This window comes from Microtus pennsylvanicus, chromosome 21, assembly GCF_037038515.1.
Source record: "Microtus pennsylvanicus isolate mMicPen1 chromosome 21, mMicPen1.hap1, whole genome shotgun sequence".
NCBI lineage: Eukaryota > Metazoa > Chordata > Mammalia > Rodentia > Cricetidae > Microtus > Microtus pennsylvanicus.
This window is the reverse complement of record NC_134599.1, coordinates 17190366-17216480: the sequence shown is the minus strand read 5'-3', so window position 1 is coordinate 17216480 and position 26115 is coordinate 17190366. Positions and strand designations below refer to the sequence as shown.

General features: G+C 38.7%; 1 protein-coding gene across 1 annotated transcript in view; it reads left to right on the top strand.

Annotated features, from left to right (window-relative positions):
- Window positions 1–26115, top strand: part of Asxl2 (ASXL transcriptional regulator 2) — a 75228-nt gene that overhangs the window by 13619 nt on the left and 35494 nt on the right. Inside the window, exons 2-4 of the mRNA XM_075955250.1 lie at window positions 789–871; window positions 14532–14640; window positions 19406–19553. Of these exons, the coding sequence (XP_075811365.1) occupies window positions 789–871; window positions 14532–14640; window positions 19406–19553 (340 nt within the window). The remainder of the gene's footprint in view (window positions 1–788; window positions 872–14531; window positions 14641–19405; window positions 19554–26115) is intronic.

Genomic DNA, 26115 nt, shown 5'->3' with positions numbered 1-26115 from the left:
AATTAACTCACCATGTGGGTCTTGGACTGAACTCAGGTCATTAGGCTTGGCAGCAAGTGCTCTTACCTGCTGATCCATCTCAGCATCCCAGGTCCTGTTTTTGTTTTGTTCTGTTGCCCAGCTGACATGGAACCCATTATGTAGCCCAGACTGACGTTGAATTTTCTGCAGTATTCATGTCTCTCCTAAGTGCTGTACTTATGGGCATGAACCACTTTGAGGGGGAGACATATTTAGTCTAGGCTGGCTACTTATGCACATAACCTAACTCTTGGTACTGCTGCCTAACTCTACAGTGCAGGAACAGTCACATACCATTCTGGCCAGTTTAACCAAAGTACTGTTGCATGTAAACACGCGTGTTTTACTCAGGATAGTTCACTCTTTTTTGTTCTTGCAGTATAGTATAATTTCTGAACAGAGCAGCAATTTTTTTTATTATGAGTTTTGAAATTTATGATTATTTTCTATTTCTGTGTGTTTTTGTTTAACTAGTAGAAGAAATTAGTTATTTATAGTGAAATTGCAGGAAAAAACAAGGCTAATAAATAGCCCAAGAAAAGCATGCTATTTGTTTATTTCATATTCATTAATTAAAACATTAATTTTAGCCTTTTTGATCTATTTCTGCTTCAGAATTTAACTTACTGTTTGTGATTTATGGAAGAGTTCTGGGTGAAGTCTCTAGATATGTATGTTTTAGATCTAGTTATTGGCATAGTTATAATAACAGACAATTATAAGAATGAGAACTTAAGAATTCATCATATTATTTCCTTGTTTCTCAGGTCTTAGAAAAATACCCTAATACACCTATGAGTCATAAAGAAATTCTTCAAGTTATCCAGAGAGAAGGGTTAAAGGAAATCAGGTGAGTTATTAAAATACTACTAGTAATAATTATGCTTGTATTTATTAGTATTCTTTGTCTAAAGCATTCATTGATTAGTATGGTATACTTTATGAACTTCCAGTTTTTTCAGCTGTCAGTCCTTGGGGTTTTTAAGTCATAGCATTTATAAAACTGAAAATAAGTAAAGTAAATCCTTATGAGAAAGTAACTAGCTGTCTTTCAGAGCACATGCACTTTGATTCATAGGAAAACCTGGAGTCATCTTTAAACCATCACCTATCACTTCGTGCTTTGTATATACTGAGTTCAGTAATTGGGTAAAAATTACTACATGGCAGTTTCAGAAGTAGGCAGTATAAGAAGAAATAAGATTTATTAAAGAAATGGAAAAGATGTTTGTGTCAAGATGCTGGGCATCATGACATAATGCCTATAGTCCAAGATGCTTGTCAGAGGCTAAGGCTGGAAGATCACTTGAGCCTGAGTTCTAGACCAGCTTGGATAACATAGCAAGACCTCTCCCCCCAAACAAACAAACAAAAAACCAAATAAATAGGGCTGATAAGATGTCTCAAGGAGTTAAAGCTCTTGCCAGTTCGATGACCCAAGTTCAGTTTCTAGAACTCAAAGTGGAAGAAAGGAGATGACTTCTGAAAATTGTTCTTTGGTCCCCCCCACTTTGGTCTCCTCTCTCTCTCTCTCTCTCTCTCTCTCTCTCTCTCTCTCTCTCTCTCTCTCTCTCTTTCTCTCTCTCTCTCTCTCTCTCACACACACACACATGTTTAAAAATCAATAAATGTTTAATGTGTTAATAGGGTCAAAGATACTACCCTTTGATTTCTAAGATTCTTGTTAGCATATAATAGTCATTGCATAATTAAGACTGTCATTAAGAAATGTTAAAATTATTTCAGATTCATTGTGAATATTGAGACAAATTTGGCCATCTACATTGGGAATATTTCATTAACATAAGACATTTGAAACAAAAATAGACCAAAAGATGTTAGGTATGGTGGGGCACATTTGTAATCTCAGTGTTCAGGAAGCTGAGACAAGTGCCTGGCCAGCCTCAGCTACTTGTTGAATAGCAGACTGGCTGCGCTACCCAGTAAACTCTGTGTATTACTTTGTTGCTGTGATAACATTATGACCAACACATTTTATAAAAGAAAGCTTTCAGCTGGGCATTGGTGGCGCAGGCCTTTAATCCCAGCACTCGGGAGGCAGAGGCCAGCCTAGTATACAAGAGCTAGTTTCCAGGACAGGCTCCAAAACAACACAGAGAAACCCTGTCTTGAAAAACAACAACAACAAAAAAAAAAAAAAAAAGGAAAAAAAGGGGAAAGCTTTCAATTGGGGTTATAGTTAGAGAGTGCTAGAACAGTAGTTGAGAGCTTACATTGATTTACAAGTATGTGGCACAGTGAGCTAAACTGGGGAATTATTTGGGTTTTTGAGACCTCAAAGCCAGTGACACACATCCTTCAAGAAGGCCACACCTTCTAAACCTTCCTATATAGTCCCAACAGTTGGGGACCAAGCATTTAAGTATACGAAGCTATAGGGACCATTCTTTAAGCTACCATATTCTGTTTCACAACACCAAACCAAAATAACATACAAAGCTTGTGGTGTGTGTCGTGTCAACTCCACCGCTACCCCGAGGTAGGTTTTCTCTTTATAGCTTTTGAGCTTCTTCTGGAACTCCCTCCTTAGACCAGGCTGGCCTTGAACTCAGAGAGATCCACTTGCTCCCTCCTGCCACCTTGCCCCCTGTCACCTTCCGAGTGTGCCACCTGTTAAGTATTTTTCTTAAATGACCAACCTCTCCACTGATATAGTAATTCCAGTCAGACAAAATTAAAAGATGCCCATGTTAGCCGGGCGATGGTGGCGCACGCCTTTAATCCCAGCACTCGGGAGGCAGAGGCAGGCGGATCTCTGTGAGTTCGAGACCAGCCTGGTCTACAGAGCTAGTTCCAGGACAGGCTCCAAAGCCACAGAGAAACCCTGTCTCGAAAAACAAAAACAAAAAAAAAAAAAAGATGCCCATGTTTAATGGCTGCCAGAACTCTTGGGTGGCCTCCTGGGGGAACATGGAGAGGGGAACAGAGAACTGAAAGACCACAGGAAACTGGGAGACTCTAGGGCTGGGATTAAAGGTGTGTGTTACCATAATCTGGTTTGCAAGACTGACCAGTGGGACTGTTTTACTCTCAGATCTTCAGACAGTCTTTATTTATTAAAATAGAGTTGAAATGCCACTACAGTGTGTCTTTCTCCTCCGGTGGCTATATGGCCTCTCTCTGACTCCGCCTTCTTTCCTCCTCTGCTCAGAATTCTTGCCTTGCTCTACTCTGCTAAACCACTGGCCGAGACAGCTTTATTCATTAACCAATAAAAGCAACACATATACATAAGGACTTTCCACACCAGCCGTGGGCATCCTCATGATCCTTAGTGGCAATAGGAGCCACATAATGTCAATCTAGACTCTGGCTGCCACAGTACCACAGACTCAGGTATGACCCTTGGGAACAGCCTGGAACTGGATGACACCATGGTCCTGGGTATGACCCCCAGACTCCAAGTCCATGGGCTTTGACCTAGATCCCAAGCTTCTGTGTGGGGCGTAGTGGCCCAAAGACTTAAACATAGACTCCAGGGGCATCTGGACCACTGACCCAAACATGGCCCCAGGCAGCAGCCTGATTGACATCCTGGTTCCAGGTGGAAGCACTGGCTACTCAGATTAGAATGACTGGCAGCAGCATGGTCCCTAGACCCCCAGGTTCCATGTGACTTTTGGTGGCAACATGGGCCACGGAATTCAACACAGATATCAGCTGCAGTAGGACCACAGACCCAGACATCGTCCTCAACAGCAGCCTGGGTCTGGTGGTCACCATATCCCCAGGTAGCTGTAAAGGCTACCCAGATTGACATGGCCCCAGTGACAGTATGGCCCCTGGACACCAACATGGCCCCCAGTGGTGGTCCAGGCCACTGGAATCAGTATGGCCCTTGATGGCAACATGAGCCATAGACATCAACACAGACCCTGGCTTGAGTAGGGCCATGGACTTAGATATGGAAGTAGACATGGCCCTAGGCTGCATCCCGGCCTGGATATCACCATGGCTCTGTGTGGCAACAGATCCCCCATAAGCCTACGCCTCACTGCATTCACCATAGCCCCAGGTGGCAAGCAGGCATCCAGCATCAGCCTACTCCACCACCTTCATTTATTCCTGTATGCCTTTTTTTCACAGCACATGAATCATTCTTTCTTTCCCATTTTTCCACCACATATTTTCTCATCATTATGGGGTTCACCTGTCTGACGCCTGGCTACCCTCCATTTGAGCAGAACTGCACGGGGGTAGGGGAGGTGTTGTGGATATCTTTCCGCCAGCCAGGACCTTGCAGCCCCCCTAGATTTTAATTTTCTTCAAGATTTTACTTCAGATTTACTGATTATTGTGGCGCTGGGGCTTGAATACAAGGCATCACCGAATTCGAGAGATCTGCCCCTGAGTCATGTACCCTGCCCTTAAGATCTTTTTAGTTTGTTCTTTTCTAGAGCAAAAATTCCCCTTCTTGATTGTGGTCATTTGTCAATAGATTAAATTAATTAGGTTTATTTCATTGATATGAAGAGTTATAAATGAGTATACCTCACCCCCCCCCCGCCCCCAAGGTTCCTCTGTGTGCTTTTGGAGCCTGTTATGGAATTCGCTCTGTAGACTAGGCTGGCCTCAAACTCACAGAGATCTGCCTTCCTCCACCTCCAGAGTGCTGGGATGAAAGGCGTGCACCACCATTCCTGGCGCCTACCTCATTTTGATGATGTAATATCTTCCTGAAAATTTTGAGTGTAAACATTTATAAATTAAAATGCTAAAGCGCACGCCTTTAATCCCAGCACTCGGGAGGCAGAGGCAGGCGGATCTCTGTGAGTTCGAGACCAGCCTGGTCTACAGAGCTAGTTCCAGGGTAGGCTCCAAAGCCACAGAGAAACCCTGTCTCGAACAAGCAAAAAAAAAAAAAGAAAAGAAAATGCTAAAAGGCTGTTTATCCAGGGTGGTGGTGACTCATGCCTTTAATCCCAGTACTCAAGTTGGAGGCTAGCCTGGTCTACAGAGTGAGTTCCAGAACAGCCAAGGCTACATAATGAAACCCTGTCTCTGAACCAAAAAAGAAAAAAAGTCTTTTTTTTATTTCTTTAAAACCCTTCAAGAAATTTAAATGCCTATTTAGAAGTGTAAAGCACAGACTATTTTAGAAGTACAGAGGAGAAAAAGTTCTTGTAATAACATGTGGCTGCTGATTGTGTTGTGTTTAAAATCTGAGTTACATTAGTGTGCATTGACTCTAGAGTCAATTTGTCTTCTTCCTTATTATTAAAGCGGTGCTGACAAATCAGTCCATTGCCTCTCAAATGCTAGCATACTCCTCAGTCTTTTTTTTTTTTAAGATTTATTTATTGGGGCTGGAGAGATGGCTCAGAGGTTAAGAGCATTGCCTGCTCTTCCAAAGGTCCTGAGTTCAATTCCCAGCAACCACATGGTGGCTCACAACCATCTGTAATTGGGTCTGGTGCCCTCTTCTGGCCTGCAGACATACACACAGACAGAATATTGTATACATAATAAATAAATAAATAAATATTAAAAAAAAAGAAAGTTTAAAAAAAAAAAGATTTATTTATTTTTATGTGCATTGGTGTTTTTGCTTGATTGTCTGTGTGAAGATACCAGGATTGGACTTAGAGACAGTTGTGAGCTGCCATGTGGGTACTGGGAATTGAACCCAGGTACTCTAGAAAAGCAGCCAGCATTCCCAACTACCAAGCCATCTCTCCATCCCCTCTCCAGTTTTTTTTACTGTTTTTATGTATTTCTAATGTCTCCTACTGTTCTGTGTACTGAATCTTAGACTCTGTGAGCCAGCATGCTCTCCAGCTCTAGTACTTAATTGACTGGGTGTTTTTGTACCGAACTATTTTACGTCGTTTATTAGTTTTTTGACTATAGCTTTTTTTTAAAGCAATTTAAGAAAGTATAATTTCTAATTAAAATCTTCCATAGGCCTCTTATTTTGCTTTCTTTTTAGATGCTTAGGTTTGTTTACATATTTTCTTTATGCTAGAGCCATATTTTTATATTCATACAAGAAATCAAATTCAACACTTCATTACTTTTGCTTTCTGGTGTCTTAATGGTTCATCTGTTTACATCTCTTATTCTTCAAGTTCAAGTTCAAGTTCAGAACTTCCCTCTAGTATATATAGTATTAAAAGACTCCTTTTAAATTTCTTTTTAAGGTTAGTATCTAATACCCATTTTGGACATTAGAGGATAAATATTGCATGACCTACAGTATACTCAAGGAAAAGTCTTTTCATTTTGTGATAATGCACTCATATAAGTTGCAAATGTAGATTTCTAAGTTAAGGATTATCCTGGTTAGCTTAATGTCATGTTAAAGGAGAGGCCTCAGTTTAGGAATTGCCTGCCTAGATTAGGTTGGTTAGGTCATGTGTGTAAGGGGATTGTTGTGATTATTAATTGATTTAATAGGCTCAGCCAATTATGGGAAGCACTGTTCCACAGACAGGTGGTCCTGGGCAGCATATAAAAATGTAGCTGAGCCGGGCGGTGGTGGCGCACGCCTTTAATCCCAGCACTTGGGAGGCAGAGCCAGGTGGATCTCTGTGAGTTCGAGACCAGCCTGGTCTACAGAGCTAGTTCCAGGACAGGCTCCAAAGCCACAGCGAAACCCTGTCTCGAAAAACCAAAAAAAAAAAAAAAAATGTAGCTGAATATGTTCAAAGAATGAGCCAGTGAGTAAGCCAGCAAGCAGTGTTTCTCTTTGAGTTCCTGCACTGGCATCTCTGGATTGCAGCTTAGAAATATGTGCCAATAAACACTTTCCTTTTCAAGTTGCTTTTGGTCTCCTTCTTTTCTTCTCCTCTTTCTCTTCTCCTCCTTCCCACTCCTCCTCCTTGTGATTTTCTTTTTTTTTATTTGTTTTGTTTTGTTTTTGTTTTTCGAGACAGGGTTTCTTTGTGGCTTTGGAGCCTGTCCTGGAACTAGCTCTGTAGACCAGGCTGGTCTCGAACTCACAGAGATCCGCCTGCCTCTGCCTCCCGAGTGCTGGGATTAAAGGAGTGCACCACCATCGCCTGGCCCTCCTTGTGATTTTTTTTTTTCTTTTTTTGTATGTGCGTTGGTGTTTTACCTGCATGGATGTCTGTGTGAGGGTAGACTTACAGTCATGAGCTGCCATGTTGGTTCCAAATTGAACCCAGGTCCTCTGGAAGAGCAGTCAGCGCTTTTAACCATTGAACCATCTCTCCAGGCCCTCCCGTTTTTAAAATAATTTTTTGATTTTTTTTTTCTTAAATCATAGCAATAGAAATCTAACCCACAACACATACCTAGGATACGTGGTTTCTCTGTATAGTCCTGGTTGTTCTGGAACTCACTCTGTAGAGCAGGCTGGCCTCGAATTCACAGAGATCCCTTTGCTTCTGCCTCCTAAGTGCTGGGATTAAAAGCATGTGCCACCACTAAAACAAAATTATTCTATTCTTTATTATGAATTACACAATTTCCTAGATGTCTTAATGTCCTCTAATTATTGAATTATTGTTGTTTGCTTTGTTCTCTCTCTCTCTTTTTCTGAGATGGGTATTGCTGGCTATCCTGTAACTCACTCTAAACTAGACTGGTCTCGAACTAAGAGATTTGCATGCCTCTGCCTCCTCAGTGCTGGGATTAAAAGCCTGTGCCACTACACCTGGCTCTCTAATAGAGTTTTTAGAAAGGAAAAATAGTGCTGTTCCTGAAATGCTGTTGTCAGCATACTTCTTATCTTTGATTCATGAGTAGAAGCATACTTGGAAATGATCAGGTTCTTCATGAATTTATCTTACCTGCAAATTTGCTGTTTTCAGACCTAGTCCATTTATTGCTAATTCTCATATACCATCAATTTTAATTTTTATTCTGTAGATTGTGGCCAACTGCCTAGTTTTTTTCCTTTTCACCTTTGGAAGAAGTTTACAAGTATATATAAATAATTGGTTTTTCATTCAGAGCAACCTGAAAGAAGGCACAGTACTACCTATATACATAGTAATTGGCAGTTTTGAGTGTAAGGAGATGTATTAGACATGCTTAGACATGTATTCCTTACCAACAAAATTTATTTACTAGTAGTTATAATATAGTGATATCTCTTAACTGTACAACTAGAGATAATATCTGTTGCATTTCTTTTCTCTCCTATAACTTTCCCCATCACTCACATTATTTTAGTTATAGAATATTATAGTCACAAAAGACAATTGAAAAGGATAATGAATTTTATATCTCATTTTTTATAAATGAAGACTCAAAAATTTTGAGACTTTAAAGGATCCTATAACTAGCTCCTGTTGTTTTCAGTCTATCTTACTGTCTTTATTTTTCTTTCTGGTTAATATATTCTATTATTTATGGTAAGCGTTCACTGTATGCTACATATAATAGCATTAGATTGGTAGTTGCTGATTATTACCCTTTGCTTTCTGTTTTTTTACAGTGTCTAAAGTCTAGCCTATTAAGTTTATTTTTTAGTTTATACCAAAGTTGTAGGCACTTTTAGGGTTGGTCTAAAAAGCTCAAAACTATCATTAAGTTAAAATGAATTAAGCATTATATCTTGGTGGGTATCTTTTTATTAAAAGATTAGTACTAATTTATGAATTAGTGCTAATTAATGAATCAAATAATCTCATGCCATTCGTTAAATATTTTTGCTCAATCCAGACCACCTGATTTCCCCTACCTCTTATTCAAAAATATATATAACAAAGGGAATAAAGAGTTCATCAGTCAAAACTTTATGGCAGTAACCATTATCTCAGGAAAGGATCTTTTTTTGGATATTTATCAAGCTAAATTGCCCCAGTTTAAGAATGAAGAACTTTGGGCTAGAGGGATGGTCGGTCAGTGGTTAGGAGCATTGACTGCTCTTCCACGGGACCCAGGTTTAATTCCCAGCACCCACATGGCAGCTCACAACTGTCTGTAGCTAGTTCCAGGGGTCCTGACACCCATGGCAAAACACCAATGCACAAAAAACACAAAAATAAGTTTGAAAAGAATGAAGAACACTTTTTGCCTGAAGATGACTTAAAGGTTTTACCTATAACATTTGCTATACACATCTCTGTTTGACTTCTGGATCCCATGGTAGGAGTGCAACGGAAGAACCAACACCCAAAAGTGCATAGGCACATTTTGTATTAAGTTGCTAACATGTTTTTCTAAGATTACCTTGTGTCTGTGCCTCTAGACCCAGCAGCAGCAACAATATAATCTTATCTACTTTTTAAATTTCTATAAAATTCTTAATAGATCAAAGAGAAGAAAATAACCCCTGAGGCCCATAGTTGATGGCTTTATGATGACTCCTTGCAATAAAAATGCATGGGGGAAAAAAAGAGTACTGTTAAAGAATTCACACTGAACTCAAAGTTGCCCTGATAATCACACTGTTTCATGGAATTCAAGATTCTAAAGTAATTTATGTACCTGAATTTGAGTGTGCAATTTTAGACATTGATCCTTAAAACCAACTTACGCATTTTTAAAAATTTAATGTTTTATGTAGCAAAATGGGGATTGTTATCAATTTGAGGGTTGTTAGTATTGCTAGAAGATCAAGGTATAACTTAATTGGGGGAGCTTATTGTTACTTGTAAAGAAAAATTAAAACCTTTTTTTTTCCCTCCTCTTGTTTTCTTGGGGTGCATTCCAACTGCAGAAGGTAAGAAGTATTATTTTATTCTAAATGAGTTTTAAGCAATTATAATGCAATCTTTTACAAGATTTATTGAATGTGCCTTTGTCTGCATGTATTTTACTTTATAAAACTATCTGGTCTAGAAATGAAGTAATAGTGATATTATATAAATGTTAGTTACTAAAAGATATTTTTTGTTTGTTAATTTTTATAATTTGTAACTATTACATGGCCATAATTTTAGAAACTGTTGGCATTAAGGTTTATCAAAATTGTCATTTGTCTTACAGCAGTGAAGTACTATTTAGGATGTTAATAAAAATATAAGAGAGCTGTGTGTGCTTTCTATTGCTTATGAGATTGGAAATATTTGCTTGACTGATAGAAAATATTGGTAAATTGTCTACCCAAATGATATTACTTTAAACCAGGCAGAACAGATTTAAATTCATAATCTGAATCTTTTACTGAATTGACTTTTCCTCTGTTTTTCTGTCACTTTAGACAACTCTTGGTTATATCAATTCCCTTTTTATAGTATAGTTGTGTTTTTCCTTTAAATTTCAGTTATGACTTTGATGTAAGTCTTGAGAAGAAACATCTGTGTTTTCATGTCATAGACATGCCATTTTGCTTACAGCTTGAGATTAATCTTCTTAACTTTAATTAGTATTCTGTTAAGTTCATTTGTAATAACTCATTTTTAAGTAACAGATTTGGATAAAGCTTTATTAATATTTAAATTTTAAGTTGTGTGTGTGATGTGTGAATATTGTTATATATGTATCGTGGTGCTCTTGTGGCAGGTTCTTTGATTTTGGTCTGTTAGACCCTTTAAAGGTGGTCGTGGTGGTGTAGTCTTTGAGGACAGAGTGACTGGCTGGGCTGTTTCATGTCTTCTGGTCTGTTTTGTTTAAAGCAGGGCCTTACTAAACTCTGTCTCAAAATTAGATGTGTGCCACCATGGCCAACTTTCTCTGATTTTAACCCCACGTGCCTGATACTACTATTAGTATTTGTTTTTGAGGTTTGAAGTCAAAGCCATTTACTATAATCAAAGATTTACTGTAACTCCAAGTTACTTCTCTGAGAAAGAATCTGATAGAAAATGTCAGGAATTGACTAAATGATTGGGTCAGACTACTTAAAAACTCAGAATTTCAACATTCACATCTTGCATAGCTCCGTCACAAAAACAGAAAGCAAAGCCTGTCTGGAGACAGAGTTCAGCATTCAAGAGCACTTGCTACTTTTGCAGAGGGCCCAGTTCCAGTTCAGTTTCTGTTAGTTTTTATAAAGCAGCAGAAAGCAGCCCGGTGGTGGTGAGGTACACCTTTAATCCCAGCACTCGGGAGGCAAAGGCTGGTGGATCTCTGTGAGTTTGAGGCCAGCCTGGTCTGCAAGACCTAGTTCCAGGACAGGCTCCAAAACTTCAGAGAAACCCTGTGACAAAAAAACAAAACAGAACTAAAACAAAAGAAACAAAAAACCAAAAAGGAGAAAGCAATTACAATAGCACTAGCAATTAAGATACAGCATTACATTGCCAAATGAGTACTAACTTCCCAATAAGGACAATGATATAAAATTTGATGGGATTACTGTGTTTTTATTCTCTCCAGTTCAGTTCTTGTATAATTACACCCATAATCTATTTTTTTTTCCACAAAGATGGGTTTCAGTGTTTGGGTTCACGTTAGCACTCCTTTTACCTGGAATCGAAACATCGCACATGTAACCTTTTGTACTTGAAGACAAACACTATTTGGGATTTGGTCCAGCTGTTAAGAACTTTAATCATCCCAGCTGGGCAGTGGTGGCACACACCTTTTGTCCCAACACTTGGGAGGCTGAGGCAGGCAGCCTCTGTGAGTTCAAGGCCAGCCAGGACAAGTTAGGGCAGTTACAGAAAAATCCTATATTAAGGTAAAACAAATAAACGAAACAAACCTTTAGGCAACCTAATCATCTGTAGTAAGACAGTAAATAGGTAGGTAGTTAATACCCTTATTAGAGGAATGAAGAAGCATTCTTAAAGCTACTTTTATTGTATGACCTGTTTATCATGAGATTTAAAAGTTAGTGTCACAATGACCAGTATTTGAAATGACCTTGGTCAAGAGGAGAGTTAGGTATTTCATATGCATTATATTTAGACTCTTAGACATCTTTGTCTCATAGACATTGAAATTGCATAGGTAGTTAGTGATAGAACATAAACTCATATTTTGCCTCACTTTTGTGTTAGAGGTAGGTAGTTGATTGGGCAAGGATCTTACTTTGCCTCCTTGGTGTTGGGGATTGAACCCAGGGGCCTCACAAGGCATGGTAGGCAAACCATTGGACAACAAGTTGTGTTTTGTTGTTGTGTGTATTTTTAACAGTTTCAGCTGGGCTTCCTGAAACATTTCTTTAATCCTAGCCCGTTTGTGTTGCAGCCTTCTCTCTGGGTTTTCATATGCCATATTGTGGCGATTCGGGAAAAAAGGGGATGAATGAACACAAGCCCATTAGAGACATCCAAGATACTTTGTGACTTTTTATTAGTTTAGGTGTTAATGTATGTACATGTTCATGTGGGTGCAAGTGCATTTGTGGTGGTTAGAGGTGGACATCAAGTATTTTCTGCTGCCCTTCCCTCCACTCCACTTCCCATTATCTCTTCTGTTTGGCTAGACTGACTGGCCAGTGAGCTCCAAGGTTCTGCCATTTTCTTTTTTAATGATTTATTTTATGTGCATTGGTATTTTGCATGCAGGTATGTTTGTGTGAGAGTGTGGGATCCCCTGGATGTGGAGTTACAGACAGTTGTGAGCTGCCCACATGGGTGCCTGGAATTGAATCTGGGTCCTTTGGAAGAATAACCAGTGCTCTTTGCTGAGCCATCTCTCCAGCCCCCTATCTGCCTTTCTTTTCTTCTTCCTTCATTTGGTTTTTTGAGACAGGGTTTCTTTATGTAGCTCTGGCTAGGCTGGAGCTCACTCTGTAGACTAGGCTGGCCTCGAATCCACAGAGGTCCACTTGCCTGTGCCTTTCTTAATGTCAGTACTTCTACTTCTGTCCATTGAAGGTCATGGTTTCTGTAATAGTAGACTTGGTTTAATCAGCAGAGAGCTGAGAGAAATGAGTTGAGAATGTCCAGTTAAGTTGTTTTGCCCCTTAAGAATTGTGATAAACAAAAACTCAAACAAAATACTTAAGGAGGCTGTAGTAAGACTTCAGACCATTTCCTGACTCTGTATACTTCTTTTCATATGAACTTTCAACGTGTTTTCTTGTTACTTCTGTTTTTCTAGGTACAACACGTTGCTTTAAGTGTTGCAGCACCAAATGCCAGCTATAGTGTCTCATACCTGTAATTCTAGCGCTTGAGAGATTGAACTAGGAATATTGCCTTGAGTTTGCCAGCCTGCACTACATACATCTAGAGTTCCACACCACTTTAGACCTGTGCTATAAAATGAGGATTCTGTCCCAAAACAAAAACAAAATCCTACAAACCATTTAAAAAAGTATTAGCGTACTTTCTTTTATACTGTAGCCCTTGACCTTAGACTAATAACTGAATTTTAGTAATATTTTAATATTGTTCTTAATATAAGCATTTATTTGTCTGTTTTTTGTTTTGTTTTGTTTTGTTTTTCAATACAGGGTTTCTCTATGTCCCTCTATAGACCAGGCTGGCTTGAACTCAGGGTTCTGCCTGCCTCTGTCTCCCAAGTTCTGGGATTAAAGGCAGACAGGCAGACATAGGTCTGCCCTTCTTGTTTCTCAACATTAGACTTTAGAATATTAGCCCTATTTTCTTTTTTTTCTCCCTCCCTTCCCCCTTCCTTCTTTCTAGCCCTATTTTCTTTTCCCTTTCTCCCCCCTTCCCTCTCTCCCTTCCTTTTTTTTAAAATTATTTACCTTTATTTTATGTACATTGTTGTTTTGCTTACATGTGTGTCTGTGTGAGCATGTTGGATCCACTGGAACTGGAGTTACACACAGCTGTGAGCTGCCATGTGGGTGCTGGGAATTGAACCCAGGTCCTCTGGAAGAGCAGCCCGTGTTCTTAATTGCTAAATCATCTCTTCAGTATTAGGCCCATTTCCTTAATGCAATGACAAATCAAATAAGGGTACCTGTTAGGGAATTTTATTGCCAGTTTTTTGTTTGTTTGTTTGTTTCTTGGGACTACAGTAAGCTTTGATGACACTTGTAAATTAATTAAATGAACCCCCCCTCCTCCCCTGTAGGAGCTTGTAAGAGAGTGGCATTGAACTTGTGATCCTTTTTCCTTGATCTCCTAAATTCTGGAGTTATAGTTGTGTGCTATCATGCCCCACCTAGAAAGTACATTCTTGCATCTACATAATAACTTATGTACTTAAAATTTGAGAAAATGGGAAACCTAATCCATGCAAAATAAGTCTATTAAGCACGTTTTAAAAGTGATCTCCTGTGAAGTTTAAGAAACCATGATAGTTTTACAAATCAGCTTTAGTTTAGTGCAGCAGCATATGAGGATGAATATTTGAATCTGTGTTTGTGCGCGTGCACTAGTGTGAGCACATAAGAGTGCATGCGTGCATATTCCACTTTAATGTATACTTCTAAAGTTTGTGTTTCAGTAGGTTTGTAAAATAAATTTGATACTGCTCTATGTGGATTTTGTGTTCTTTTATTTGTTAGATTTAGGACTTTTTTCCCCTTTAGATACTCAAGCATGGCTTTTCCATTCATTTTCCCCCCTGGTAATCTTTATTGATATTTTTATTTTATATAAAAATATTTAAAGAAAGGAATATTGGCCAATTAAAATATTAAGTCAGTATTACAAAGACTCTTCAGAGATAAACTAATCACTATGCTCTTCACCTTCTTTGCTTTGTAGCGGGACTTCCCCTCTTGCATGCCTAAATGCAATGCTGCACACAAACTCCCGAGGTGAAGAGGGAATCTTCTATAAAGTCCCAGGTAGAATGGGAGTGTATACTTTGAAGGTAAGTTGCTTGGAAGACAAATAGTAACTGACAATATATAATAATTGAGTCACAGAGACAGAATTCTGTTCTTGAGGAACTTATTTCCAGTAAGACATAATATTTCATCCCTAAAAATAAGTAAGTAAATAAATTTGGGGGAGGGAGAAGATGTTCTGGGAATTGAACTCAAGGTCTCATGAATATCAAGAAGGCACCCTTTGTATATATTTTGATTTAAAATAATTCGTTTAAGATACATTTTATGTGTATTGGCTTCTTGCCTGCATGTATGTCTGTGTACCACATACATGCAGTACTTATGGATGCCAGAAGGCAGTGTTAGATTCTCTGAAACTTGAGTACAAGTGGTTGTTAGATACTTTGTGGGTACTGGGTATTGATCCTGGGTCCTCTGGAAGAGCAGCAATCAGTGCTCTTAACTGCTGAGCCCTTTATTTAGTCCCCTTTTCTCGATTTATTTATTTATTTAGAGACAGGGTTTCTCTGTGGCTTTGGAGCCTGTCCTGGAACTAGCTCTGTAGACCAGGCTGGTCTCGAACTCACAGAGATCCACCTGCCTCTGCCTCCCGAGTGCTGGGATTAAAGGCGTGTGCCACCATCGCCCGGCCCCTTTCTTGTTTTAAACAACTTCAAAATATCTAAATTATAACTTTGTAATTATTTTGAAACATACTACATAGAGCCATAGATGGATTCTTTACTCATAGACTTCCCCATCAAAGCTTATGGTTATAGTTATTATTCCTTTTCATAATGGAGAAAACTAAAGTTCAAGAGATAATTTCTTGACCAATATTGGACATACTGTATCAGAACAAGAATAGAAACTTTGATCAGACTTAAGGCCTACATTTCTTCTTTCATAACTAGCTGACTAGTAACTAATTTTGTGGTTCCGCATGTAAAGGCACTGACAAACTGCTTTTGCTCCTTTGAGCACATAGAAATGGAGAAACACAAATTGTCCTCCAGCTTTCATGTGTGCACTATGGCACACAGGTGCTCATAGTTACACGCTAAATAAGGTAAAAAAAACATAGCAAATGAATTGTTTTCCGGGTGTCGTGGCCTTGCATGCTTTTAATCCCAGTACTCAGAAGGCAGTTATAGTGTATCTGAGTTCTAGCCAGGTAAGCCTATGAACGCATAGTGAGATCCTGCCTCAAAACAAAAACATACATCTAGCAGCTGGATGTGGTGGCATATGATTATTAGTCATAGTATTCAGGAGGCCAAGGCAAAAGTAATGATCCATTTGTTGATCACCCTCGGTGAGCTATTAAAGTGAGCTAAAGGCCAATCTGCAATATAGCACAACCCATTCTGCTTTTTAATCTTAACTTCCTCTGACTGTCTGTAGTGTTTAGCTTGTGGGTGTTATGGGACTTTAGTTACAAATGAAGCTTTCCCCTTTTTTTGATACTCCATGATTTAATTGCATTTATTATTATTTATTTATTTTTTGGTTTGTTTATTTATTTGTTTGTTTGTTTGTTTTTTCAAGGCAGGGTTTCTCTGTGGCTTTGGAGCCTGTCCTGGAACTAGCTCTTGTAGACCAGGCTGGCCTCCAACTCACAGAGTCTGCCTGCCTCTGCCTCCTGAGTGCTGGGATAAAAGGCGCCGCCACCACCGCCCAGCTTTAATTGCATTTATTAAATGCATACTAGGAGAAGAAAACCTGAAAATGTATTTTCTGTTATTACATACCACTTTGTACAGTTCTTCTGATACCAGTGTTTGGTGGTTTCTTATCAAGCAGTTCTCCAACTGAAATCAGCTTTTAATTTAACTCAGATTTTATATTGTCTGGCTGTTGTATCAGGCAAAGAGCCCAGTACCAAAGGTTGCCCTTCACTTCAGCTATTAGTTACAAGTCTTTGGCTGTGACCTAAGCTCTGAATGACCAGCTGTAATTGATATTCCTATTTCCTTTTTCTTGGATTTGATTAACTTTCTAGGACTGCTTATAAAATATGCCAGAGTGGGAATTTTTTTTTAAGTTTTCCATTTATTGTAATGTAGATAAAAGGCATTCATAAAGTGAGGTGTGGTAATTGAGTATGGAATCTGTCTTGGCATACCAGCAGCCTCCAAGTACAAAGTTGATTTTAGCCATGTACAAGCTCATCCAAAGCCCTGGTCTTCAGAGTTTTTATGGAAGATATATGATATGAGCATACATGATTCTATAATTGACCATCAACTCAACCTTCATTCTTGAGAAGTTGGGCTAAAAGTCCCAATTTTCTAATCACATTATTGTCTCTCTTAGTAGTCAGCCCCCACTCTGAGGCAGGCTATTCAGTAGCTGACAAAGAGTCATCACGTAGGTGTTGTGGGGAGCTGCGGGTTGCATTCCGCCACCCAGCTCCTGCCACCGGCTAGCTTTACCCGAAATAACAACACACAAACTGTATTCTTTTAAACACTGCTTGGCCCATTATATCTAGCCTCTTCTCGGCTAACTCTCGCACCTGGACTAGCCCATTTTTGATAATGTGTGTAGGCACATCTCTGTGAGTTTGAGGCCAGCCAGGTCTACAGAGCAAGTTCCAGGACAGGCCCCAAAGCTACAGAGAAACCCTGTCTCAAAAAACAACAACAAAAAGTTCTGCTGATAATTAGGGAGGAACAGGATTCAGTTTCCAGCCTGATTTCCTCTTCTGGCCTCCACAGGCACTGCACACACATGGTGTACATATGCATGCATGCAAAAACTCTCACATAAAATAAATAAAATCATTAAAGAAAAAAATTAAGAATTCAAATAATGTATGTCATATCTATTGACAAGTCTATGACTGAGACTAAGACGAATAATTTATAGTTCTTGATTTCTTTAATCGCTTACCTTTTATTTATTAAAATATTTCGTATTTACAAAATATACTGTGAAGCTCTACCATTATAATGAAGCCAAAAAGATTAGTTTTGAATAAAGAGGTCTAGAAAGTCTATATTATTTACTTGGAAGATTTAAGCTAGACTTAAACATATATAAGAGGAGTGAAGGCCGTCAAGGATAAATAGCTCAAATAAAGGGACAGATAAAATTCTGAATGCATTCAAAAGTAGACAAAATTGGATTAAGTGATAGTCACTGGAGTCAAGAAAATTGATAAACGTTAGCTAATAAAGTTTCACCTTGACTGAACTCTGTTTGGGTGGGGTGTTGACTAAGTAGATGGCCGAGGTCTTCAGGGAGAACCAACAAATCTGTGTTTTAAGATTTTCATGAAAAGGAGATTACAGTTTGGAATAGGAATTCAGAGTAGTAAAATAGGTAGACCCAAGAGAGATTTGAGACATAGAACACTTTACATTTGGTATGGGTATAGCAGTGGGTGAGAGAAGATTCTAAGATTTGGGGCATGAGCCGTTGATCCCAAAGGGATCACAAGATTTTTGCAAAAAGAAGATAATTATATTTGTATTTCAGATACTTGTTGAATCTACAGGTCAAGATGTCTGGCTGGCAACTAACTCTATAAAAGCTGTCCTGCATTTTGAAAGAAGGAATATAAAAATATGGGGTCTGTATTTTAAGAAAGTGTATAACATAAGAGATGGATTAGAGAGAAATTTAAGTGGAAAACAATTGTTTTTACTCAGTCTGACTCAATGGTTTTAGGTATATGTCATGTGGTGCCAGTTAGATGTGGGGCAATTTTTTTGTGTCTGTCAGTTCATTTTTTAATTGAGAATGATAATAATTATGTGGGACAACGAAAGTACTGGTGGAAAGAAAATCCATAAGAGAAATAACATTCACTAACTCATTTATTTGTGTATGCTTTTTGTACCATGTAAATGCATAGTAAATAACATTGTTCTCATAAAGCACTATTGTAAACATTTAATATTAATTAGTTCATTTAGTTTTTATGTGGCTATTTAAGGTAGGTATTTTAGAAACTGAAATTAAGCTATGAGAGATTAGTTTAGACTAAGGCTGTGTAATTGGGAGAAGACAAAGCCAGAAAGTCCTACTTCCCTAGTCCCTCATATTCTACTACCCTGTTTTTCTTATATTTAATGATCATAGTTATCCTTTCTAGTTAACATTCTCATTATTCAAAACGGAAATGAAAGAAAGTGATGTGATTCTTTAAAACCAAAACAACAACAACAACAAAAAACCATGCTGGGCGGTGCTGGTGCACACCTCTAATCCCAGTACTTAGGAGGCAGAGGCAGGTGGATCTCTGTGAGTTTGGGGCCAGCCTGGTCTACAAAGGGAGTTCCAGGACAGCCAGGACTAATACGCAGAGAAACCCTGTCTCAAAGAAACAAAAACACAAACAAAAACTCCTTTTCTTGCTGTTAACTCTTTAATCAATATTGAGGACCTAATTAGGTGAAAATAATGTGATAATCTTGTTCTCCTGACTTTAATTCTGTAATTGAATTCAGAATACGTGGGGTACCCACACAAACCCACATATGTCTTAACAAAATTCTTGTTAGCTTTTTAAACCTGAACATTACATCTTTTACCTGGATTTATATCTACCAGTTTTGGTGTAATTAAAACATATGTTGTGCCTGCATACGAATGTTGTGTATGATTTTTATCTTCTGAATGTAGATGGAAAATTGATTTTATTTGACCCCAAAAAATCAGGATATCATCAAATATTGGTGGTTTTACTATTTTATAATAAGAATTTGTCAGTTAATTAAGTTAATGCTTTATATATTAGAAATTTAGTTTCGATTTGCTAAAATGGTAACAATCCTAACAGGATGCCTACATTTTCAGAAGGATGTGCCAGATGGAGTGAAAGAACTGTCAGAAGGTTCAGAAGAAAGCAGTGATGGTCAGTCAGATTCTCAGAGCTCTGAGAACAGCAGCAGCAGTGATGGTGGCAGCAACAAAGAGGGGAGAAAGAGCAGGTGGAAGAGGAAAGGTAATCTCTGACTGCTGCAGGGCAGTGCTTTATTGCTATTCTCAGACCATCAGCTGCTTCTTTCCCTTTTAACATAGTGCTCTGCAGTAGTTTCCTGCAGGGGTGGATGTGTTTGTTTTTAATCTGTCGGACACAGTGCAATAGCCACCCCTCATGGACCACTTGGACTGTGTGATTGAGGAATTTTCAGAAATATACTTTCCTACCTGGGTATGGTGGTGCAGACTTTTAATCCCTGTACAGGGAGGCAGAGGCAGGTGCATCTCTGTGAGTTTGAGGCCAATCTGGTCTACAAAGTGAATTCCAGGACATCTAGGACTATTACAGAGAAAAGCCCTGTATTGAAAACCAAAATAAAAAAATCTATATTGATATAAAAATATCTCTAAATAGATATCTCTCTATATACTTATCTTTTTAGGGGCTGGGAGATTGTTCTGTGACTAATATATGCTGTATAAGCATAGAGATCTGAGTCCCTAGCACCTACAAATTTACAACACCAGTAAAGGGACCATGTAGTCTAGCCAGCACAAGCTTCAGGTTCAGTGAGGGACCCGATCTGAGAGAGAGAGAGAGAGAGAGAGAGAGAGAGAGAGAGAGAGAGAGAGAGAATATGAGAATATCACTGGATGTTTGGATTACCAAAAGCAAAACCAAAACCCATGAAGTAGAAAGAGGAGTATGTTGGGAGCTGTAATAAGGAAATATAATAAACACGAGGATCATAGTATAAATCCTCAGAATGTAGAAGTTGGTCAGGCATAAAATGTCCTTTTGGAGAACACTTTTAGGTTCCAATTGAATGTAAAATATGGTGTTTCCATTTGCTTCCCACTCTTGACGTATGTACATACAGAGTTGCTCACATCAGGGTTTGTTTTGTGCTTTCTTGATTATATACTTTTTGTTCTTGGCTTTTTGGGACAGGTTGGGACAGATACATTATTTACAAAGACATTGATGCACATATATTTCATACAGTATATTTTCACTGCCCTAAGTTGTGTGATGTTTTCTTCTTTTGGCTTCTTGGGGGCCTACCATCCAGCTCCCAAATAAATCAAACACCGAAACTTACTGTTACTTAGAAATGCCTGGCCTTAGCTTGGCTTATTTCTTGCCCGCTTTTCTTAAATTATCCTGACTACTTTTTGCCTATGTCCTTTCTCTCTCTCTCTCTCTCTCTCTCTCTCTCTCTCTCTCTCTCTCTCTCTCTCTCTCTCTCTCTCTCTCACACACACACACACACACACACACACACACTTTTGGGTGGCTGGGCCATATCATCTTCCTCTCTTTGTTTTCTTTTTGCTCCTCTTTTTACTGTCTCCTAACAGCCCTGTCTACCTTGCTGTTGGCCATTCAGCTCTTTAATTAGAGCTTCAGAGAGTTAAGCAAATGCAGCATAAACAAAAGTAAAACACCTTAAAATACTATTCCCCAATACCACTAAGTAGGCTCATACTCCATCTAGAGTGTCTTCTGGCTAACTTCTTATCTTTTCTGTCTTCATAATTTTGCCTTTCCGAGACTGTCATAAAGTTGGAATCTTTTCAAATGGGCATTGTTTTTATTTACTTATTTTTAATTTTTTTGATTTTTGAGAAAGGGTTTTCTCTGTGCAACAGCCTTGGCTGTCCTGGAATTAGCTCTGTAGGACTGACTGACCCAAAGTCACAGATCCACTTGTGTCTGCCTCTTGAGTGCTGAGATTAAAGGTGTGCACCACCACTGCCTGGCATCAGTGGGCATTGTTTTTAAAAATTGCATAAAAATTCTTTTTGTGGCCGGGCATGGTGGCTCACAACATTAAACCTTGCCCTTGGGGGAGACAGAGGCAGGTGGTTCTCTGAGTTCAAGGCCAGCTTTGTCTACAGAACAAATTCCAGGACAGCTAGATTGGTTAAACAGAGAAACCTTGTCTCAAAGAAAACAGTAAAATTTTTTTTTTGGATGTGTGCATTTATGCCTGCACTGGTGTCACGACATTTCTATACAAATCAGAGGACATCTTACAGGATGTCCATGTCTACCCATGTGAGTCTTAGGGATCAAATCAAGCGGTCAAGCTTGGTGGATGGATGTTTTCCAACCAAAACACCTCACTGACTCCAGGTTGTCATCTTCCATTTAGTAATGTGTGTAGAGATTTCTCTGTGTATTTTTATGGCATATGGTACATTTCCTTGTAAAACGAAATAGAGCATGTGCATATAATTAGCATATAACCATCACCAATTAAAAGATGGATTTGTTACTTCATGTTTTAGCAATTATGAGTGAAAATACGAACTTTGTGTCTTTCTGTGGGTATATGTTTGTGTAAATTTACAGGAGTGTGACTGCTTGATTATGGTGAGAGTATGTTAAATTTAGTAACAAGTTGCTACTCTGCTGCAGTGAATGGCAGCTGCTGTTGCTTTATATCCTTATCAGTTTGTGTTATTTATCAATCATCTAAGTGTTGGCCATTCTGATAGGTACATATCAGTATGTCACTGTTGTAATTTGTATTTTCCTGATTGCATGCTTTCTACATTTTCTTTCTGCATGCTTATTTTCCATTTGAATATGTTATTTGGTGAGAAGTGTGCCCTGATTCTTGGCCCATTTTTGTTTTTGTTGTTGTTGTTCATTTTGAATTGCAGTCTCTCTCTTTTTTTAAAAAAACAAAAAAAAATCATTTTTTTATTTTATGGGTATGTAAGTTTTGTCTGAGTGTGTGTCTCTGTGTCATGTGTATACTTGGTGCCCACTTATGCCAGAAGAGGGCATTGGATGCCCCCGAGACTGGGATTATGGATGATTATGAGCCACCATTGCAGGAGCTGTGAGTTGAATCTGGGTCCTCTACAAGAGCAGCCAATGCTCTTTACTGCTCAGTCAGTTCTCTAGCCCTGAATTATATTTTATTTGATAAGATTTTATATATATTTTCTCAAAAACTGTAGTTCCCCCCTCTTGGCAGTTTTGCGCTCTCCAAATGTGTGTGTGTGTGTGGGGGGGTGGATTGTGAATATGAGTACATGTTCATGTATGCTACAAAGTGGAGGTCAGAGGACAGCTTTTGAGGGAGAAGGTCTTTTATTTCTGCCACTACCCTGAAACTTCTGGTCAGTTCCTCTGCCATGACCTCTGTTTTCTTAGTAACACTGGGATTGTAGATAAGTGCTTCCAGATCTGGGTTTTTTATAAATTTCAGAGATTGGAACTCACATTGTCTTTTTTTTTTCAAGCTCTTGTACCAATTGAGCCAACTCTCCAGACCTGACTCTGGCAGTTTCTTTTTACAAAGCAGAAGTTTTTAATTTGAATGTAGGCCAGTTTATTAATCCTTTGTTTTGTGAACTTGAGCCTTTGTTATTGTATCGAAAAGTGATGACCAAATCCAGCTTCACCTATATTTTCTTCTATAACGTCTAGAAGTTTTATATTTTAATTCTGCGATTGGTTTTAATTTTTAAATGTTTAGAGTGAGTATGTGCATATTGTATGTGTGGAGACATACTGGCTGTGTGGAGTTTATGCTTTAGTTGTTCTACTTTTGTGTGGGTTTTGAGGATTGAACTCAAATTGTCATGCTTATGTAGCAATTGCCTTTACTTGCTGAGCCGTCTCACCTTGAGGTAATTGTTATGCCAGATCTGCTTCTTGTAATGTGGATATCCAGTTAGCAGGGTATGGTGTTGCACACCTTTAGTCCCAGCATTTGGGAGATAGTGCAGACAGTTATGAAGTCAAGGCCAGTCAGAGCTACATAATGAGAACTTACCTCAGAAGGAAAATAAAAGTACAAGTTGGGCAGCATTCTAAATTTTACTGTGGTTTAATCTCGGCTGTGACCATTATAGATGATGCTTACAGTGACTTTCTTACTCCTCTTCTCTGTTCTGCCTTCTAACCTTGGAGCGCTTACTGCTCTCAGCTCTTTCCTTACTAGGAAAAGAATGTTCATGATTACTAGCAAACACCAGATATAGCCCGCCTGTCTTTGTTCTCATACCGTTTGTTATCTTTCATAGCTAACCTAAGACACCTAAGGAATAATGACTCCATTGCCGCCCTTTATCATTTATTCCTGTTAATTTGTAGCTTTGTTAGATTCTGTTCGAAGAGGAAAGATTCCCACCCCCCACCCCCATTTAGTAAGCGGTATGCGGCAGTAGAAATTCTGAACTAACTTCTGAGTACCTTATGAGGATATTGATTTTCCTTGGGTAGACATTCAGTTTTTTTCCATTTGATTATCTTATAAATTTGAGTGATAGGTAAACTGCCTTAGACTTTAAAATTATGTGTCCTGTAATCATAGACTTGTTCATTTTAACTGTTTTGAGAGATCAGAAAAAAATGTTCTCTTTTTTTTTCTGCCCTTCTCACCCCCAGTATAATAATTGTGCTACTCTTGGTGAACATGGAAATAATTCATCAACTCATTTATATTCTCTGGTATAGCTACTACATAGTCAGTTCAAGGAAATAATCAGATAATCTTAGCTTTAAGTTACAAGTTCATTGGAGAGGCACCCAAACTTAAGTTGTCAGACACAAATGAAATGAGATGAAAACAAGACAAAATTGGGCCTTCTGTTGTAAATTCTTGATGAATAATAACAGAATAATTCCTGATAGTGATAAACAGCAACTGTGGCCCAGAGTCTTATTCTGCAGTTTCTTCCCTCCTCCCCCCACAAGACAGGGTTTCACTGAGTAGCCCTGGCTGTCTTGGAATTTGCTCTGTAGACCAGACTGACCTCAAACTCCCAGAGATCCATCGTCCCTGCCTCCTGAGTTCTGGGACTAAAGGTTGGGCCACCACCACCCAGCTATTCTGCAGATTTTTTTAAGCACCTAATTTGAGAAGGATAAAGCTACAAGTGAAAGGTACTTTGTCTTTCCTCCATTTCTCTCCAGTTTGAACTTTTCTGTGTAAGTTTGAAAACTGTAGAACAAAACTAAGACCCCAGGGAAAGGAAATAACTAGTAAGGTTCATATTTCCTAGGTAGCATCATAAATGAGGAGAACAACATTAAAGGTGGCCAGTCTGAACTGTGAACAAAATTCATTGTCTTAAATGTATTGGAACATTCTTATTTGGGATTGGATTGCTCTCAGTTCTCATAGCCCAGGCCAGGCTAGAACTGACTATTTAGTCAGAACTTACTGTGAACTTACAGCTTTCTTGCCTATGCCTCCCACATGCTGGGGTAACAAGCATTTTACCACATCTGGCTTTATTTTTTTGCTTTTTGATTTTTTGAGACAAGGTCTCACAGTGTAGCTCTGGCTCCCCTGGAACTTGCTAAATAGAGATCCACATACATGGCTCGTTCTTACCTTTTAAGAGTCACACATGCAGGGGCTGTGGCGATGGCTCAGCAGGTAAGAACACTTCCTTGTTGTGCTTGCAGAGGATCTGGGGTCCTTTTCCAGCATTCACAAGGCAGCTCAAAACCACCTGTAAGTTTAGTTAGGGGTACCCTTTTCTTGCCTCAGGCACCACACAGTGTACATGTGTGCATGGAGGCAAAACACCCATTCATGTAAAAGTGTGGGTTTCTTTGTTGTGTTTTAAAATAAATTTTACAAACAGCTACACATGATGCAGTGGCCCTTTGAGTTACTCCTGCTTAATTGCTGGTGCTTTTGTCTATTAATGGCCATGTCAAAAATTTGAGGTAAATTCAATGTGATATAGAACTATCTTAAATAATAATCATAAACTTGTATTGTCCTAAAATACCTAACTCCTTAGGTAAATTGCATAATATAAACCTTACCCTACTACGCTCTATTTAAAAACAGATGTCAACACTAGGTGGTAACAAATTCAGCATTGTTTTCAATCTGTGTTTCATTCATTTCTCTTCTAGAAATGAGTACATTGTCAGCTATTTCTCCTTGAATTATACTATGATATTTTCTCTGAAGTTATTGCCTAGTTGTAGATAATCTGTGAAACACAGAAATGGTTTGGAAAGTGAGGTTGGAGGAGTGCATGTAACTCAAATTTCCTTGAATAGCTCTGAGATTTTCAAGAAATGGATAAGCGATGAACTACCAGTAATACATGACAGTGGTTTTCCTTATTATCTAAATTTATTATTTTTGGATCATTCATAGTATAATATTCTTAAAAATGTTAGGTATTTATTTTGTATCTATAAACTTTTCTACTCTTGTAGAAATAAATGTGGTAGCCTGTAGCCTATTATGAATAGCTACATCATTCAGCAAGGCAGTTCTAAGCATACACATGACTCTGTCTCGAGGAAAAATAAGAATAATAAAGGAACTGGAGAATTGGCTAAGCAGGAACACTTGTGGCTAAACTTCATGACCTGAATTTGAACCTTGGAACCTATATGGTAGAAAGAGAGCACTCACTCCTTAAGACTGTCAAGGAAGGGCAGAGCAAGGCAGCTCTAAACTGAGTGAGATGGCACACATCCAGGCTCCTAGTATTTGGCAGGCAGAAGCAGAAGGATTGCAGCAAGTTCAAGGTCAGCCTGGTCTACGGTGTGAGTCCTAGGCCAGCCAGCATCATTGCAGTGAGGC